The sequence below is a fragment of the Pinus tabuliformis genome, chromosome 3_1, assembly GCF_031772625.1.
Source record: "Pinus tabuliformis cultivar Carrire ecotype Pingquan chromosome 3_1, CPIR1, whole genome shotgun sequence".
NCBI classification, from domain to species: Eukaryota; Viridiplantae; Streptophyta; class Pinopsida; order Pinales; family Pinaceae; genus Pinus; species Pinus tabuliformis.
This window is the reverse complement of record NC_142301.1, coordinates 144,146,578-144,165,614: the sequence shown is the minus strand read 5'-3', so window position 1 is coordinate 144,165,614 and position 19,037 is coordinate 144,146,578. Positions and strand designations below refer to the sequence as shown.

The 19,037-nt window shown below is 38.0% G+C and overlaps 2 protein-coding genes across 2 annotated transcripts; both read right to left on the bottom strand.

Annotated features, from left to right (window-relative positions):
* Positions 1-1,468: 1,468 nt before the first annotated feature.
* Positions 1,469-17,653, bottom strand: LOC149186216 (uncharacterized). The gene is made up of 2 exons (XM_089409253.1): positions 17,296-17,653; positions 1,469-2,491 (listed from the first exon to the last, which is right to left on the bottom strand). Exon 2 carries the CDS (start codon positions 2,333-2,335, stop codon positions 1,469-1,471), a length of 867 nt encoding a protein of 288 aa, XP_089265379.1. The 5' UTR covers positions 2,336-2,491; positions 17,296-17,653.
* LOC149186217 (uncharacterized) lies at positions 16,442-17,158 on the bottom strand. Its single transcript, XM_089409252.1, has one exon. It carries the CDS (start codon positions 17,156-17,158, stop codon positions 16,442-16,444), a length of 717 nt encoding a protein of 238 aa, XP_089265378.1.
* Positions 17,654-19,037: the final 1,384 nt, after the last annotated feature.

The following is a 19,037-nucleotide window of genomic DNA, read 5'->3' as shown; positions in this document are numbered from 1 at the left end:
CCATGATCGTTTATGTTATTGAGTTTGTGCTTGTACAACAAAAACCTAAGCATAGCTAGGCTCTCAATAGGGGAAAGACCAGCTTCTATAAGGAGAATAGGATAAGGTGTATTACTTTTAATTTTCAGGTTATAAGTTATAAAACGCTTCTAGATTTGCTCAATCTTTCTCCATGATTCTCTAGAGATGTTGCAACCCCAAACCTCACAGCCATATAAGCTAACAGGAGTGACTAAAGTTTCAAAGAGGAACTTCTTTTTATCCCACATTATGAGGTTTGTTGTTTTACAATTATTTTCAAGACCAAAATAAGCTTTCCACCCCCCATTAATCCTTTTCTCAATGCTATGGTTCCAGTTGAGCTTGTGATGAATATCAATTCCTAAGTACTTGTAAGAATACACTTCCTCCAAGTTTTAGGAACTGCCCACTAAAATTTAGTTATTTATTTTCAAGTAAGAGTGTCATAATTTGTTATTTAAAATATATTTTTAAAGTCGTAGTCTAATTATCTGGAGGAATTACCAGAAAGTTATGGAAATTTCGGTCATATTTACAGAAAATTGGCAAAGATTTTTGTAAATCCAAGTTATAGTTATTATATTTCAAAATTTTAGGTGTCCTAGACATTTTTTATGGTGCTTAATCTATTTCCACCATCAAAAACACGATTCAAACACTGTTGTTTACAAGATTTTTTGAAAGTTTTTTGCCCAAACAATTTTTTGAAATTTTATTTTTTAAAAAAAATTTGCCCAAACAATTTTTTGAAATTTTTTTGCCCAGATTCTGGCCACTTTTGGCCATTCAGAGAATTCCTCCGCCTCCATAAACGGCTCCATTTTTAAATACATAAATAAATTTAGTACAATAAAATATTTTAATTTTACAAATTAAACAATGAAAATATCTTTAAACTTTTTTTGCCCAGATTCTGACCACTTTTGGCCATTCAGAGAATTCCTCCGCCTCCATAAACGACTCCATTTTTAAATACATAAATAAATTTAGTACAATAAAATATTTTAATTTTACAAATTAAACAATGAAAATATCTTTAAACTCCGGTTAAAATTAATTAGAAAAAATACAAAAAAAAATTAAAATAAAATTATTTATTAATTAATTAAAAGTAATTTTAATATATAATTTTAATAAATTTCTATTCAAAATTTAAAGCAAAATTTTAAAAAATTAAAGAAAACACCTCCCAACCAAATTGAAAAAAAGGGTACATCACAGACGCTGAATACACAACTGAATTTTGGAATCTCACCGGAGATATTTCACTGGTCTCATACCAACATAACAAAACAGAAACTTGAGTTGCCTCAAATGTATGGATTTCATACATATTTCATCTAATTGAATTTTAGGGTTTCCGTTTCTTGCTTGCTTTTCAAATTTATATCCAACGCCTGTAATAAGCGTGTATCAAACAATTTTTTTGATATGTTAGCGGTCTGCTTTACGTCCATGCGTTAATCAGAAGACAGAAATCCGAAGGAATGCCACAGTCGCCCATGTCCTCGGAAGTATGGGATTCCAGTGGCTGCATCATGGACTTGAAAATGAACAAGGCATGATGTCCGAGTCCAGGATTAAACAGCCAGTCATGCACATCCCATAAGATTTGAAAAGGAACTCCTTCTACATAGATGGTACCATTGCCCCTAAATTTCCACAGTAAATGCTTCACTTCCACAGCCACCTCCCTATCGACGCTGATAACAAGTGCCGGATCGCCGGCTCGTTTGGTTTGGCACTCAATCGATACTTCATGTGACCGCTTCCCATCACCAAACCGAGCCATGGTAGCAAAACATTCCTTGCCGAGGACGTGTTCCTCTCTCGACACCAGAACAGCATTGACAGAGGGCTTCTTCGACTTGGTCTTCCTGTATGCCTCATCTTCCATGTCGCCCAATAACAAAACCATCTCCTCGTTGCAGACAACGCAAACATAATACCCTCGTTCAGGCTCAGGCCCAGACACGAACTTTGCAGATCCCAAATTCCAGAACACTTCGACTCTGCTGCCATCGATAATTTCAGAACTCTTCCATGATCCCTGCTTTCTCCAGAAATTCCAGGGCTTCATCTCCACTTTACAGACGGATCTACTCGCCAGGGTTTCTCCAACAGCAACGCAAAGGTCTTGACCCATCACGTTCTTGCACCATGTAACGGTTATAACATGGGATTTGGCCCCAAATTTCGTCTTGTAGGTGGATGACACCAGATTTTCTGCAGTTTTCCCTTTGGATCCCACCGGATTCTCTCCGGTTTTCCCTCTACTCTCGCCTGAGAAGCAAGAGGGCACCGCATCTCGCATCTTTTCTTTAGGGGCACGAATTTCTGAGACGTGGTTGCTTTGGGGATTTTCCAGTAATATGGCTACAGGAATTCGGGCAGAGAATCGAACCTGGGACGTGTTGCTTTGGGGATTTTCCAGTGATATGGCTACAAGAATTGGGGCCGAGAATCGAACCTTGGCTGATTGTGCATAACAGAGCCCAACCAACGATCCAAAATATTATTGAACTATATTTGATTCCTCGTCCTGCTCCACCAAAGCAAATCTCAGGGATTCCAATTCCCAACCATATTCTATACAGCAAAATAAATATTATCGCGCCATGTTGCAGGTAAAGAGAAGCTAGCTGAGCGAGATATATGACCAGCGAGTCTGATAAATTTATATATAGTCATTTCGAATCCATGTCGCCGGTTCTCTTCTGGCAAAATCTCGTATACCGTTCCACTCTACGTTACCATCCTGGAGCCTTCCTCCGACAAAAGGCGTTGAAGACTGCGGTGTCAGCAAGCTGAACCCTTCCGTCGTCAAAGAGTGATCCGATTGATTCCCAAGTTGCAAGGGTTGACAAATTCAGAGAATTCTGAAAATGGAGATAGAAATGCAAGTTGTGGAAAGGGTTACCTGCTCTGTGAAGTCAAGTCCAGAACGTGAAACACGTGACACATCTGTGATAGTTGGAAGGAATATACCCTAGTTAGTCCAGGTTGTCTGAATAAGCTGGCTTAGATCATAAGAATCATCCTGTGATAGTTGGAAAGAAGACTATACCCTAATTAGTCCAGATTGTATGAATATGCTTACTTCAATCACAAGAATTATTCAAACCCCATCTTTCTTTCATATTTTTAATACTTTTACTGGCAAATTGCAATCCAATCTATCGCAAAATTGTAATCTAATCTGGTAAGGTTGGAATTTGAAAACCAGATTGTTGGTTGAATTTGACGGCTTCAAATTCAACGGGATACCAGTGTTTTTTCACATTTTTTTAATATTGTGATACCGGTCTTGACCTTTTTAAAATAGTTTGATCTGTCTTTTTCCTCTAAATAAAAAGTTTGATCCGTCTCAATTAGGGTTATAATTTGACAGCCAGATTGATGGTTAAAATCAGGGTTATTTAACGAATAAATCACTTAATGGCCATTCTTTCATTACGCTGAAGGAGTTTTATGGTGAAGTTTTATCTCAGGACACTAGATTCGTCATTAGCCTTTTAAAGCACACTTAATATACAGTGATGTGTGGTGTGGTAGTTGAGTTTGTTGGGTGAAACCCACGAGGTCAGGGGTCAAATCACATTGAGTATATTATCTTCCTATGGTGTTGGACGTACTCTTGGTGTTATAGTGGCAGTTAGTCACATGATTGACTGGGGTGTTATAGTGGCAGCTACGAGAATTGATCCTGGGTCTTCCCGACTAGTTAGTCACATTATTGTGAGGTTTTATGGACACTACTCCTAGATTCTTCATCAGCCATCCAAGCATCCCTGACATATGAAAACGGGAGATCTAAGTAGCATTCAACTGGTTAGTCACATGATTGACTGGTTAGTCACATGTTTCTATTCACAAATAAGTGAAAATGTTAGTATATTAGGATTGGAATTTGATGAGAAAATATTGACTGTCACTGTCACTGTCACTACTTCCGGGTTTCTATTCACAAATAAATGAAAATGCTAGTATATTAGGATTGGAATTTGATGAGCAAATTAATTTTAGTGATTCTTTTCACCAATAAATGAAAATGCTAATATGCTAAGGTTGGAATTTAATGAGTAAATTACTTTTTAAATATAGTTTAAGGAAAAAAAAATGATCCACTAACTTTTTTTTTTTTTTGTAATAATTAGAACTAAAATTGCAAAATCCTTTAAATTTGATTAGTGTTTCAGATGTGATAAGTATGCCATCCTTGAATCTACTCAGACTTACACTAAAATTGCAAAATTGGTTAGATTTGGTAAGTGTTTCAGGTTCCATCCTTGAATTTAATATAAGTGGATACATATTGACTTATTAATTTAATATAAGTGGATACATATTGACTTATTATTAATTTCAGAGTCAATGGTGCGAAATATATAGAAATCTATGGTAACTTTCAGAGTCAATGGTGCGAAATATATAGGAATCTATGCAGTTACCTTGCTAGGGTTTAAACGTTCGATCTGGGTGCTTTTTAAATGATTAGGTAGTATTGGTGAACAAGAAACTTTCCAAATGTCGACATTTTTATGTTTGTTTTAGTTTCCGAAGTGATTTGTCGGTCAAAGGTTTTCTTGCCCTAGTACAATGCACTTTCATTTTATTTAAAATGTCTTTTTATTATGGTGTCCTATGTGATTTGTTGGTCAAAGGTTTTCGTGCCCTAATACAACGCATTTTCATTTTATTTAAAATGTCTTTAATTTTGCCTTTTTATTATGTTAGAAAAAAAAAGGTGTCATTTTATTAGGGTGCCCTTAGTGATTTATTGGTCAAAGGTTTTCGTGCCCTAATACAACGCAATCCATTTTATTTAAAATAATGTATTTCTTTCTATGTTGTTGTCCTAAAGTGATTCGTGATTTGTGATTCGTGATTTGTTGGCAAAGGCTTTTTTTATCTTAATATATATTACTTTTATTTTATTTAAATATTTTAATTTTTTACTTTGTTTCAAAATTTTGGAAATATTTACACGCTATATAATAAAGTGGAAAGATAAGTTTTTTTTATTTTTATTTTTATTTTTTTAAGTTGTAAATTATAGTGTTATGGATGTATTTTGGTGTTATAGTGATAGCTAGGAGGGCGCATCAGATTACTCCAACAAATTAACGATTCACAATAATAAATAATAAAAAACTTTTTATTTTTTTAGGATGGTTTGTTATTAAAAAATAATTCATTATTTTTATTAAATAAAACCATATTATTTGAAATAAATAGTTAATATTTTGTGAAAGGTTTATTTGATTATGAATTGGTTATTTCTCAATGTTTTATGTTTTAGTTATTTGAATTAAATTTAACAATAAAATTGTGATTTTTTTAAATTTAAAATGCGATCTCTCTCTCTCTCTCTCTCTCTCTATATATATATATATATATGATGATGATGATGATGATGATGATGATGATGATGATGATGATGATGGTTAACATCCATTGAGACCAAACTTTGGTCTATCGGACCTAAAGAAACAAATTATTTAGTTTGATTTAAGATTTTATTCCTATGCTCAAAAAGCTTGGAGAGAAGCCTCCCGGGCTCACTATAATTTTGACATCGTAAAAGGCTAGGAAGGTCAGTATTGCAACAAAGATTATAAAACTGAGATCTAATGTGGTTGTACGCGAGGCACTATGAGGAAGTGATTTTCATCGTCAATGTTCATATTCTCACGGAGATGGCAGATCCTTTCCATCCATGGTGTTTTAGGAACTACCCAATGACCCGTTTCACTATGGAGCTCATGAGTGTTAGTTCTAATCTTGGCTATATTAATTTTCTTCTTTGAGCTAGTTAGAACAGAGAGATACTTTTGATCTTCTAGGGTGGGGTTGATGACCTCCTTATATTATCTTATTTTTCTTTTAGCTGCTAAATCTTTCTCACACCACATTTTTTCTTTGAACTTAGAAGTAACAATATTTTTTACATTATTAATGTTTTGCAATGCAACATTCTTGTCGATCTCCCAATGGTTTAACCAGGCCCTAGTGTCTTTATACCAACCTTGTTTGAGCCTTATGTGGTTTTGGCTAGAATTTAAAACTAGCTTAGGAAGTCTATGGTCTCCTATGTTATTGAGTTTGTGCTTGTACAACAGAAGCCTAGTCATAGCTAGGCTCTTGATAGGGGAAAGACCCACTTCTATAAGGAGAATATGATAGGGTGTATTACTTTTAATTTTGAGGTTATACGTTATAAAACGATTCTAGATTTGCTCAATCTTTCTCCAGGATTCTCTAGAGGTGTTGCAACCCCAAACCTCACATCCATATAAGATAACAGGAGTGACTAAAGTTTCAAAGAGGAAATTCTTTCTATCCCACATTACGAGGTTTGTCGTTTTACAATTATTTTCAAGACCAAAATAAGCTTTCCACCCCCCATTAATCCTTTTTTCAATGCTATAGTTCCAGTTGAGGTTGTGTTGAATATCAATTCCTAGGTACTTGTAAGAAGACACTTCCTCCAAGTTACTATTGTCATACACAAAATTAGTGTAAGTGTCCTTCTTGGATTTGATAGTCATAACATTTGCTTTGTCAGTGTTAATAGTCATACTCATGGTAGAGCAGAAATCCTTAAGAAGTCTAAGTTGCTTATCAAGATCAGATGGGCACCTTGCAAGAAGAACAATATCATCAACATAGAGAAGAAGGATGACGACTATCCCAGCTAAGATTGTGCCAGTGCAGCCTGCTTCCTCTAAACAACCTTCTAGCTTGTCGATGTAAATGCCAAATAGGGTAGGGGAGAGGGAGCAACCTTGTTTAACTCTGATATTACACTTAATATCTTTCGACCACCCCTCATTTCTCTTTAACTTGGCAATTACATTCTCGTATAACCTTATAGCAGCAGCTCTCAACTTGAAAGGAACCTTTAGCTCTTCTAATCTATTCCATAGGTTGTTTCTAGGAACCGTATCGAAAGCCTTTCTAAAGTCCACAAAGCAACAAAAGAGATTGGATTTATCATTGCGACATTCCTCCACAGTGATCCTAAGCTTAACGAGGTGGTTCGTTTTTTAGTGCTACCTTCTAAAACTTGCTTGGCCTTTAGACTGCTTACCTTCACTTTCAAGCCATATGCTGAACTTCTTTTCCAAAATAATACCATATAACTTGGCTAAGAGAGGGCTGATCATAATTGCCCAATAATTAGAGCGGTTATTTGTATCTCCACTTTTAAAAATAGGGATAATGAGGCTCTGATTCCATGGTTTAGGGAACCCTTACTTGACCGCTTGATTGAAAAGCTTGTGGATGTGGGGTATGACGACAGGACCTCCAATTTTTAAGATTTTCGCATGGTAACCTTCAATGTCCTTAGCTTTCCCATTTTCCAGGAGTTTAACCCCAAAATGAATTCCTTCTAATGAGAAAACTTCTTTCGTTGTGAGCAGGGTTTCAAAGTTATCCATGAAATTTGGAGATTCATAAAGCTTTTTAAGAAAGGAATTCCAGTCGTGTAAAGCAATTTTATTATTATCTTTAGTTTTCCTAGTTAGAATTTGCCTCCAAAATTTCTTAGGAGCTACCTTAGAGAGGTGTAAGAGATTCTCGTCTTTTAAGAATATACTGCCTTTTTTCCTTTTTAGTTAGGGCTTTGTATATTTTTATCTTGCCAATTTTAAGAGATTCATCAACAACATCCTTAATTTCTCTCCTCGCACTTTTACAATCTTTGTCATACCATGGGTTGGTTTTTCTATTTCTTTTATTACTTGAAACTTCAACTGAGAACTTGTTAATATAATATGAGAGGGTTGTAGTAAAATTATGATAGAGGTCTTCTATGTTGTCTATACTAGATAAAGGAAGAAAATTAGTTTTTAATTCATTTAGAAAAAGATCGTTTTTATTTCTATCAAAGATTAAGTTCTTTTGGCTATAAGGATTATCTTCTATGGGATCTCTATGCATGACAAAATTGAGAGTTATAAGTAAAGGTCTATGATCAGAGTCAGGCTCGGTTGTTTAAGATGTCAAAATTTATTATTTAATTGTATAAAGGAAGATCGGAAATAACATAGTCTACCACACTGCTACCAAGCCATGGATGCAGGTCATTTGGCTAGAATTGGGCCACTTCTTTAGATCGTTGCAAATTATGAGATCCTAATCACTACAGAGCTTGACTAGCTCTGACCCAAACAAATTCTCCTCGAGGTCTTCAAAGCTCCTTTTATACCGGCTAGCCAGAGTAAGGTCTTCGTCTAACCAAAGAGGATTAGGGTTGGAATGATTGCTTAGAAGAATAGCTTGGTTGCTTGAAGTTTGAGCATTAAAGTCAACCATTAAAAGGATATTACCTTCATTCCTTAGGCTAGAAATATCATTCTCTAAACCATTGTAAGGACTATTTTTATCTAGATTCTTTTTCTTATAGAAGTTAGAATTGATGGGGGGAAAATAATAGATTGCTATGTAGGTCTTTTTATCATTAATGTCAGTAATATTTATCCAACTATATTGGTTGTAAGGGTCATTTTTATAAATCCTAGCATGGGAGGAGATGTTCTTCTTAATGTAAAAAGCGATACCCCCAATGCCTCTACGGGAGGATCGCTTGTTCTAGGTAGACCATAGTGCAAAGCCATCTATGTTAGGGACCTTAGATTCTTTGTGCTCCCAAGTTTCAACAAGCAATATATATATATGCTCTATCTACTCAAGCCATAATTTTTCCCTAAAAGTCATTTATCACAACAATCTAGCCATTTTTTTGGTCAAAAAAATCCAGCCATAAGAGTTTAAATCGTTTTTTATGGTGGAAATGGATTCAACACGATATCACGAAACTTGATGATTGTAACCCAATTCTCCAAAAAAATGTCGTATTTTGATCAAAATCTTGCAAAAACTTCAAAATTGTGGTCTTATTAGACTATATATATATATATATAAACCACACAACTTAAATATGTAATTTTAATCATTTTTTTATCATAAAACAAAATTAATTAATAATTATACCAAAAAAATAACCAACTTAAGCAATAATTAAAAAAAACATTTATAATTTTATTTAACAAATTTAAAATAAATTCTATACTATCAAAAATTAAAAAAATTAATTAACACTTTTTTTTCCTTTGGTTTTTTTAAAGATTGAGTGAATAAATCAATAATATTTTCTTGTTTCTCGCATATGAAATAAAGTTTTGTTTTTAATTTTTATTTTTCTTCTAAAATATCCATTTTTTTTCAAATTAAACAATTTATATTGAGATAAATTACATTATTAATAACTAAATGATCAGAAAGAGGGAAACATCTCAACCTATGCCATAAAAAATCCATGAAACTAGACCAATACATACATACTTAGATTTCTTACTCTCGACATAAACAATCAAGACATAATTACTAAGACATAAAAAAGAAAAGCTTGGATTCCCAACCTGAGGCTACACTTGGCTAACACCCAAAGAACAAAAAAAGTTTAATCAAATGCCAAACCAAGAGTGTCTGTAGTTCACACAAAAACGAGCATTGAAACCACGCACTAGGACCTCCCTTGGCCCAATATTTGAGCTATTCGTTGCATTCTGTCCGAGACCAAAATCATGAACCCCACAACCACAACCTCTCATCTCCAAACTGGATTGCAAACTCTCATCTCAACCGAGCACTGGTTTTCTTCATCATATGGGGCATATGGCGGACTCAGAACGCTCTTATATTTGAAAATGAGCAACCCAACATCTGGCGTACTTGCTCCAAGATTATAAATTTTCACCATGAATATTATGCACCTTCAACTCCAATTCTCTTGCACATCCCTCCACCTTGCAACATTTGTGAACATTCCCTGTAGGTTTCTTTGATGGGTCTTCTTCATTCAATTTATGTGGATGTGGCATGGCTATTTTCATAAATGTTGCACATTCTTATCGTTTCCACTAGCATGGTGGGACTGGAACCAACACAAGAGTCGAACTCCTTACCTTATGGGGAGTTCTTTATTGTGCTAACTTGCTCGGACTTCGAGAGATAAAGCTTTTTGGAGACTCCAAAGCTATCACTGATTGGGCTAATGGGCATGGCATACTGCACTCTCTGTCTCTTGACAACTGGAAACCAACATTAAAACATTGGTCAAAGTATTCTAGTCCATCAACATTGCTCATATTTACAGGAGACAAAACGGGACTGCAGATCAACTATCAAAAGAAGGATGCTTAAGAGACCCCAACTGAATATATTGTCAATCCTTCTTGCATAAATGTCTACTTCAGTCGAGCCATATTGAGCTTTAAAGCCATATCGAGCTTTAAAGCCCTTTGTCTAGACATGAATGCAGTGTTAGGTGCTTGGTATTGAGATAGATATCTCAACCCTTGGATGATAGACTCAATGCATAATCGAGCTATATGGATAAGAGGGAAAATGTGTCTACCCATGACACACCTACAACTGGCTAAAAGAAGATTGAGATTCCTCCACAAACATACCAAAGATATGATGCAGAGCATACTCTATATTAGGAAGCAGAGAATGATGAAATACAAGTCCCTTACAATCATCTCACAAAAAGTATAATTATCACTTAAGGTTGTTGTTTTACACTCTCTTCACAAATGTACAAACACACGCTGAGGATATAGATTATCTGATTTATGTAAAACACTCTTTCAAAAAATGTAATGAGTAAAACTAGATCGAGATCCAAGCAACAATGTATTTCTCTTACTTTCCAGTAATAAAAACGTTTTTCACTGTTGGAAAAAAACCCTTGCTACTTAGATCATAAGAATCATCATGTGATAGTTGGAAAGCAGGATATACCATAATTAGTCCAGATTGTATGAATATGCTTACTTGCATTACGAGAATTATTCAAGCCGCATCTTTCTCTCATATTTTTAATAGTTTTAGTGGCAAATTGCAATCCAATCTATCGCAAATAAATTGCAGTATTTGAATCTAATTGGATCGTTGTGTCTACTCCGATATTCAAGTGTAATCCAATCTGTTAAGGTTGGAATTTGAAAACCAGATTGTTGGTTGAATTTGACGGCCTCAACCAGAGGGATACCAGTTTTTTTTCCCATTTTTTAATATTGTGATACTAGTCTTGGTCTTGACATTTTTAAAGTAGTTTGACCCGTCTTTTTCCTCGAAATAAAAAGTTTGATTAGTCTCAATTAGGGTTAGAATTTGAAAGCCAGAAGTTTGATTAGTCTCAATTAGGGTTAGAATTTGAAAGCCAGATTCGTGGTTAAAATCAAGGTTATTTAACAAATAAATCACTTAAAATGGACAATTTGTTCATTATGTCGAAGGCTTGAGGTTTTATCTCAGGACATTATTTCTAGATTCGGGGCTACGACTTAAGCATGCTCAATCATAATTGTTTTGTTATTCTTAGATTCTCTTCACCATGCAAGCACCTTTTCTCGTCACCTAAGCATGCCCAATCATAATTGTTTTGTTATTTTTAGATTTTCTCTCGGCCATGTAGATCACGTTATTCTTAGATTCTCTCCGCCATGTAAGCACGTCTTTTGTCACCTAAGCATGCTCAATCATAATTGTTTTGTTATTTTTAGATTTTCTCTCAGTCACGTAAGCACGCAGATCACGTTATTTGTGAAAATCGCAGATCTTTTAAGTATTATTCAACTAGTTAATCACATGATCGACTCGCATTACTTCCCTACCAAGTGCTGACAAGTGCTGACAGGGATAAATAGATTTCATCCCTCTAAAAGTGATAAATGTGAAGTTAACATGGATATGAGGGGATGTTTGAGTTGATGTGGAGTTAACATGGGTATGAGGAGAAGTTTGAGTTGGGGAGTCAACCACGGGTCGAGCCGAGAGCTGCCGAGCTGGAGAGCACCTTCGTGCTCCATATAGGTAACATTTTCAGTCTCCGTTCGTCACTCGTTACGTGTTTATAGAAATTTATCTCTCTTTTCATGTGATGGATGGAGGCTAATGGAGCTTCTGAGCCATCATTGGGGATGGATGGTAGACGTGTCCCATCCTGGTTTGTCTTCTACTCATGGTGTTTGGGTTATGCTCTAGAGCCGACTTTCTGCATGCATTCCTGAACGTGGCATGACCTGCCTCATACATCTTATGAGCCGACGCTTGGCATGCTCTTTTTCCTATAGTGTCATTTTCTCCAGATTTACCCTTTTGCCATATATCACATCTCTTGGCCACGGTCGGAGGTTTCTGCTCCCCATCTGGTCACCTTCTGGACGGGTATGTAGGAGCATTCTTCTGCGGCTCCTGTTCTTTTATCCCCTGTCCAGACTTTCTATACTCCTTCGGGTGGCTGTTTCAATTATCATAGCTGCTTTATTAACTCGATAGCTCCTGTTTATTTGATAATATGACGCATATATACAATTGGCCCATGGTGCTCTCCGCTCGGTAACGCTCGAGGCTCAGGTCAGTTATCTATGTTAATATGTCTTATATTCCGTGTTAAAGTAATTTTTTGGCTCTCTTGTGGTTTTAGAATACGACTCTATCTTAATTGATTTTTAGCTCGTTTCCTGGTTTACAAGGAAATCTTTTCAATTATTTCTGTAAATCTTGTTTCACAATATTGGGGTCAAATTTTTTAGGCTGGTGGGGGACAATCTATAAATTCCTCAAGAAATTCTTCATCATCTCCAAACCATGCTCAGACTTTCGTCTTAGGATAGGTCCTTGGTGGTGTGTGTATGAGATTTACTGTTGCTGCATCGTTTGTCCGAATTCTTGAGGCATAATTCAGCACTGGACTTACCTGCATGTTCTTCTCCGGGTGACGGATAATTTGAATTTTCTAGCACCGGATTTTCGGACGTCTGTCATTAATGGTGGACCTCTTCTCTATGTTATTTTTAGATGAATGCTCGCAGCCATTTCCCATTTCCCTATAACTCTCGATGGTTCATTCTTATCTTTCTGTCAGAAGGGAAGCTCCGGTATCATGTGAAATCTATAATCCTTAAATTCTCCATCCGATCCCATCCATTTCCGGACGATGCTGTACTGCTTTCATTGACTAATCTGGCTCTTTTCCCTCTTTTTGAATAAGCCTTGTGGTACTTTGTCTGATTGGTCTATCTCTGGAAATCTAGTTTCGGTCCTCGGGATCTCTGAAGCTGTCCTTCTATATGGATTTTCCATCTGACAACTCCGCAGCTTCGGCATTGGTGCGGGCCACTCTAGACGCGGAGAAAGCCCACGTCAGCCAATCTGCAAATGCTGAGTGGGCTGCCATGCTGTATGCGGATATCGTTCCTTCTACCCAGAAGGAACAGTCTTCCAGGGGTGGCGACTCTGTTTCCCTTCCGAAACGCAAACATAACCGGCTGGTTAAATCTTCTCCCCTGCCTGACGCCATCAACTTGGATGGGCCTCTATTACTCGACAGGATTTCAAGTTTGCAGAAGAGAGCCTTAGTGGGTCGCTGGCACTTTCCGTCAATGGAGGAGTCTCAATTCAGAAACTGGATCGTGGCCAGATGGGCTCCACTGCTTGGCTACTCCCCTACCATTGTTAGGCTTATGAATGACTGGTTTAGTTTTCACTTTCTTTGGGAACGAGATCTTGAGATTATCTTCTCCAAACCTTGGGTTCGGGATCGAAGTTTTCTGGCTCTCTACAGGTGGTATATAGGATTCAATCCTCTCAGGTGTACCCCCCTTAACAATTACATTTGGCTCAAGTTACCCGGTTTGCCCATCGAGCTATGGAACAAAGAATCTATCAAAAAGATTGGTAACGTTGTCGGAAGATTCATTTACGTTGATCCTAGATGCATTGGTGCAAAGAATAAACGCGTAGCTTGGGTCCTCATTGAGAAGGGTTTTAGAGGTGGATTTACTAAATCGATTGATTTAAACTGGAATATGTCAAATGTCCACCAGCATCTGGACTATTGGGGAGTACCTTTTAGGTGCTCGGCGTGTCATAGAACCGACCATCTCCACTCTCAATGTCCACTCAGATATGCATCTAAACACAAATATAAGATCATTTTGGAGCAGAAAGCTGGTGATTCAGTTCCATGTGATCCTTTGGCTCAGCCTCTCAAAGTAGATCCATTCTGGGGTCCTTTCAATCCTAAATCCCGGCTCTCTCCTAAAAAAGGTCTATCCAGGGATAGATCCTCTGGTCTCTTGCAATCCCGTTCTTTGTCTGTCAATCCGCATGGTCGGGATATAGGACCTGTTGAACGTTGTACCTGGCCTACTTTCTCACCGATGCTCCCTTGTCGGCCTCTCACTGACCCGCCCTCTCCTCAGTCGCGATTCTCTTTACCTCCCCCTCCTCCCGAACCTTCCCCAGATGAAGCCATTCCCCTCCCTAACCCGATCGACAAGCCGTCCGTGGCTGGCCCATCCCATTCCATACAGTACATATCATCATCTCCTCTGTCCCCTGTTGTAAACCCCTCCTTTCCCGCTGGAAATCCTCCTCCTGTCCAGACCTATAGAGATGATTCTAAAGGTAAGGCTATACGTGAGTCTTTTATTCCATATAACTCCCCGACATCTTCTGATATAAATTCTATTGATTGTGATATTGATCGGCTGCTGAAATACGCTTCTTTAAATTTGAAGCCCCTTACCATCCATAAACCTGACCGTTCTCCTTCCCCTGTTATTAGCCCTAACTCTGCTGGAAATATCACAGTCCGTCGCAAAGAAAAGCGGGGAAGTAGACATTTTCGCGGGAGAAAGGGTAGAATGGATATGGCTTCCAGGGAGCTAAATCTAATTGACATTCCTGTTTCAGAGATCGCTTCAGATGATTTCTCTTCAAAAGGGCCTCTTAGAGCTTGCAGGCCATCTGATGTCCGAAATGAATAACATCATGTCAATGAATATTCGGGGCCTTGGAGCAGGCCCAAAGTTTTTGGCTCTGAAGGACCTCTTTCGATCCACTAAGTCCAGACTGCTCTTAATTCAGGAAACAATGCATGATTGTACACAAACCATTTTATATTTTAGAAGGATGTTCCCTACTTGGCACATGGTGGCCACTGATGCTGTAGGTTTAGCTGTATTATGGGACCCTAAATGGATTAAAGCGGTTGCTTTCAATGTTTTGCAGGCATTCTCATCCTTGCATATTTTCGTAATTGTCCAGATCCTGTGCAAATTTTAAATATTTATGCCCCACATAGACAGTGTTTTCCATTTTGGCAAAAATTTCTTGCATCTAAACTCTTTGATATTGACTCCTTAATGATTGGGGGTGATTTTAACAGCACTTTGTGTAATGATGAGATTTGGGGCAATGGCAGGAAAATTGACCCGATTGGCTGCATGATTCGCAATGCCATCATCCAAAATAATTTCATAGACATACAACCAGATTGTCGAGGGCCCACTTGGGAAAATGGGCGGTCAAATGACTCATTCTTAGCCAAAAGGCTGGACAGATATATCCTCCACGGAAAACTGATCGATAGATTTGGTCTGCCTATGATGAAAATCATTCCTGCACATATTTCTGACCACCGCCCAATTTATATTCAATGGAACAATGTTGAATGCAAATTTGGTTACCCATTCAAATTCAACCGGACGTGGCTCTCCGACAAACACTTCAATCAGTTCATAATAGAGTCGTGGCAATGACATTCAGGCCCGTTTCAGCATCAGACTCAGGATTTCATTATCCGCATGGCACTTCTTCGCAACAAGGTAGAAAAATGGTAGCGGGAGAAAGCAGAATGCAATAGAAGGGAGCTGAAAAAAATAGATAAAGAATTGCAATTTTTATCCTCACGCTTCAAAAGCGACTCCTTAACTCCATATATTCGGAAACAAATATGGGACCTGGAAAAAAGGAAGCAAAAGATTTTAGCAGAGGAGGAATCTACTTGGCGTCTCAAGAGCCGTGCCATTTGGCTCAAGGAGGGGGATAAAAACACCAAGTTTTTTCACAGGTTTGCTAACAGGCGAAGGCAAACAAACACGATTTGGGAAATAAAGGATGAAGCTGGAAAATCTTTTTATTCTTAGGAGGAGATATCTCGTGAAGCTATTAAATTTTTCAAAAATGCCTACAGTAGAGATATCGGCAGCTGAATTGAAGATATCCTATGGGGCATTGAGTTGTACCCCACTATGTTTGATGAAAATCTAAATGATGCCCTCTTCTTTGAAGTGAGGATGAATTGTTGGTGACAATGAAATCCTTCCAGAAGGATAAATGCCCGGGGCCGGAGGGTTGGTCTATCGATTTCTTCATTCATTTCTTCGATTTGTTTAAGGTTGACATTCTAAATATGGTCGAGGAATCCAGATTAAATAGTTATATCAATCATCAAATAACCTCCACATATATTGCTCTCATTCCTAAAAAAAATCTGTCTTCATCCTTCTCTGAATATCGACCTATTTCCTTATGCAATGTACTTTACAAGACGATCTCAAAGATTATTGCTTCTCTGAAAGGGAACTTCTTCTACATAAATAGTACCATTGCCCCTGAATTTCCACAGCAAATGCTTCACTTCCACTGCAAGCTCCCTGTCCACGCTGATTACAAGCGCAGGATCGCCGGCTCGTTTGGTTTGGCACTCAATCGATACTTCATGTGACCGCTCCCCATCACCAAACCGAGCCATGGTAGCAAAACATTCCTTGCCGAGGACGTGTTCCTCTCTCGACACCAGAACAGCCTTGACAGAGGGCTTCGACTTGGTCTTCCTGTATGCCTCCTCTTCCATATCGCCCAATAACAAAACCATCTCCTCGTTGCAGACAACGGCAACGTAATACCCTCGTTCAGGTTCAGGCCCCGCCACGAACTTTGCAGATCCCAAGTTCCAGAATACTTCGACTCTGCTGCCATCGATAATATCGGAGCTCTTCCATGATCCCTGCTTTCTCCAGAATTTCCAGGGCTTCATCTCCACTTTACAGACGGATCTACTCGCCAGCGATTCTCCAACAGCAATGCACAGGCCTTGACCCATCACGTTCTTGCACCATGTAACGGTTATAACATGGGATTTGGCCCCAAATTTCGTCTTGTAGGTGGATGCCACCAGATTTTCTGCAGTTTTCCCTTTGGATCCCACCGAATTCTCTTCGGTTTTCCCTTTACTCTCGCCTGAGAAGCAAGAGGGCACCGCATCTCGCATCTTTTCTTTAGGGGCGCGAATTTCTGAGACTGGTTGCTTTGGGGATTTTCCAGTAATATGGCAACAGGAATTAGGGCAGAGAATCGAATCTGGGACGTGTTGCTTTGGGGATTTTCCAGTAATATGGCTATAAGAACCTGGGCTGATTGCGCATAACAGAGCCCAACCAACAATCCAAAATATTATTGAACTATATTTGATTCCTCGTCCTCCTCAAAGCCTTAATAAAGAGGGGGTTGCATTTTCGCCTATTCCCTGCTCCACCAAAGCAAATCTCAGGGATTCCAATTCCCAACCATATTCTATACAGCAAAATAAATATTCTCGCGCCATGTTGCAGGTAAAGAAAAGCTAGCTGAGCGAGATATATGACCAGCGAGTCTGATAAATTAATATATAATCATTTCGAATCCATGTCGCCGGTTCTCTTCTGGCAAAATCTCGTATACCGTTCCACTCTACGTTACCATCCTGGAGCCTTCCTCCGACAAAAGGCGTTGAAGACTGCGGTGTCAGCAAGCTGAACCCTTTTGTCGTCAAAGAGTGATCCGATTGATTCCCAAGTTGCAAGGGTTGACAAATTCAGAGAATTCTAAAAATGGAGATAGAAATGCAAGTTGTGGAAAGGGTTACCTGCTCTGTGAAGTCAAGTCCAGAACGTGAAACACGTGACACATCTGTGATAGTTGGAAGGAATATACCCTCGTTAGTCCAGGTTGTCTGAATATGCTTGCTTAGATCATAAGAATCATCCTGTGATAGTTGGAAAGAAGACTTGACCCTAATTAGTCCAGATTGTATGAATATGCTTACTTCAATCACAAGAATTATTCAAACCACATCTTTCTTTCATATTTTTAATACTTTTACTGGCAAATTGCAATCCAATCTATCGCAAACAAATTGCAGTATTTGAATCTTTTCACATCGTTGAATCTACTCGGATATGCAAAATTGTAATCTAATCTGCTAAGGTTGGAATTTGAAAACCAGATTGTTGGTTGAATTTGACGGCTTCAAATTCAACGGGATACCAGTGTTTTTTCACATTTTTTTAATATTGTGATACCGGTCTTGACATTTTTAAAATAGTTTGATCTGTCTTTTGCCTTTAAATAAAAAGTTTGATCCGTCTCAATTAGGGTTATAATTTGACAGCCAGATTGATGGTTAAAATCAGGGTTATTTAACAAATAAATCACTTAAGGGCAATTCTTCCCTTATGCTGAACGCGTTTTATGGTGAAGTTTGATTCACGACACTAGATTCGTCCTTAGCCCTTTAAAGCACACTTAATATACAGGGATGTGTGGTGTGACAGTTGAGTTTGTTGGGTGAAACCCACGAGGTCAGGGGTCAAATCAAATTGAGTATATTATCCTCTTATGGTGTTGGACGTACTCTTGGTGTTATAGTGGCAGTTATGAGAATTGATCCTGGGTCTTCCCAACTAGTTAGTCACATTATTGTGAGGTTTTATCGACACTACTCCTAGATTCTTCATCAGCGATCCAAGCATCCCTGATCAAAATTGCACCTATGAAAACGGCAGATCTAAGTAGCATTCAACTGGTTAGTCACATGATTGACTCGGGTGTTACAACTGGTTAGTCACATGATTGACTCGGGTGTTATAGTGGCAGCTACGAGAATTGATCCTGGGTCTTCCCAACTAGTTAGATTCTTCATCAGCCATCCAAGCATCTCTGATCAAAATTGCACCTATGAAAACCGGAGATCTAAGTAGCATTCAACTGGTTAGTCACATAATTGACTTGGGTGTTATAGTGGCACCTACGAGAATTGATCCTAGGTCTTCCCAACTAGTTAGTCACATTATTGTGAGGTTTTATGGACACTACTCATAGATTCTTCATCA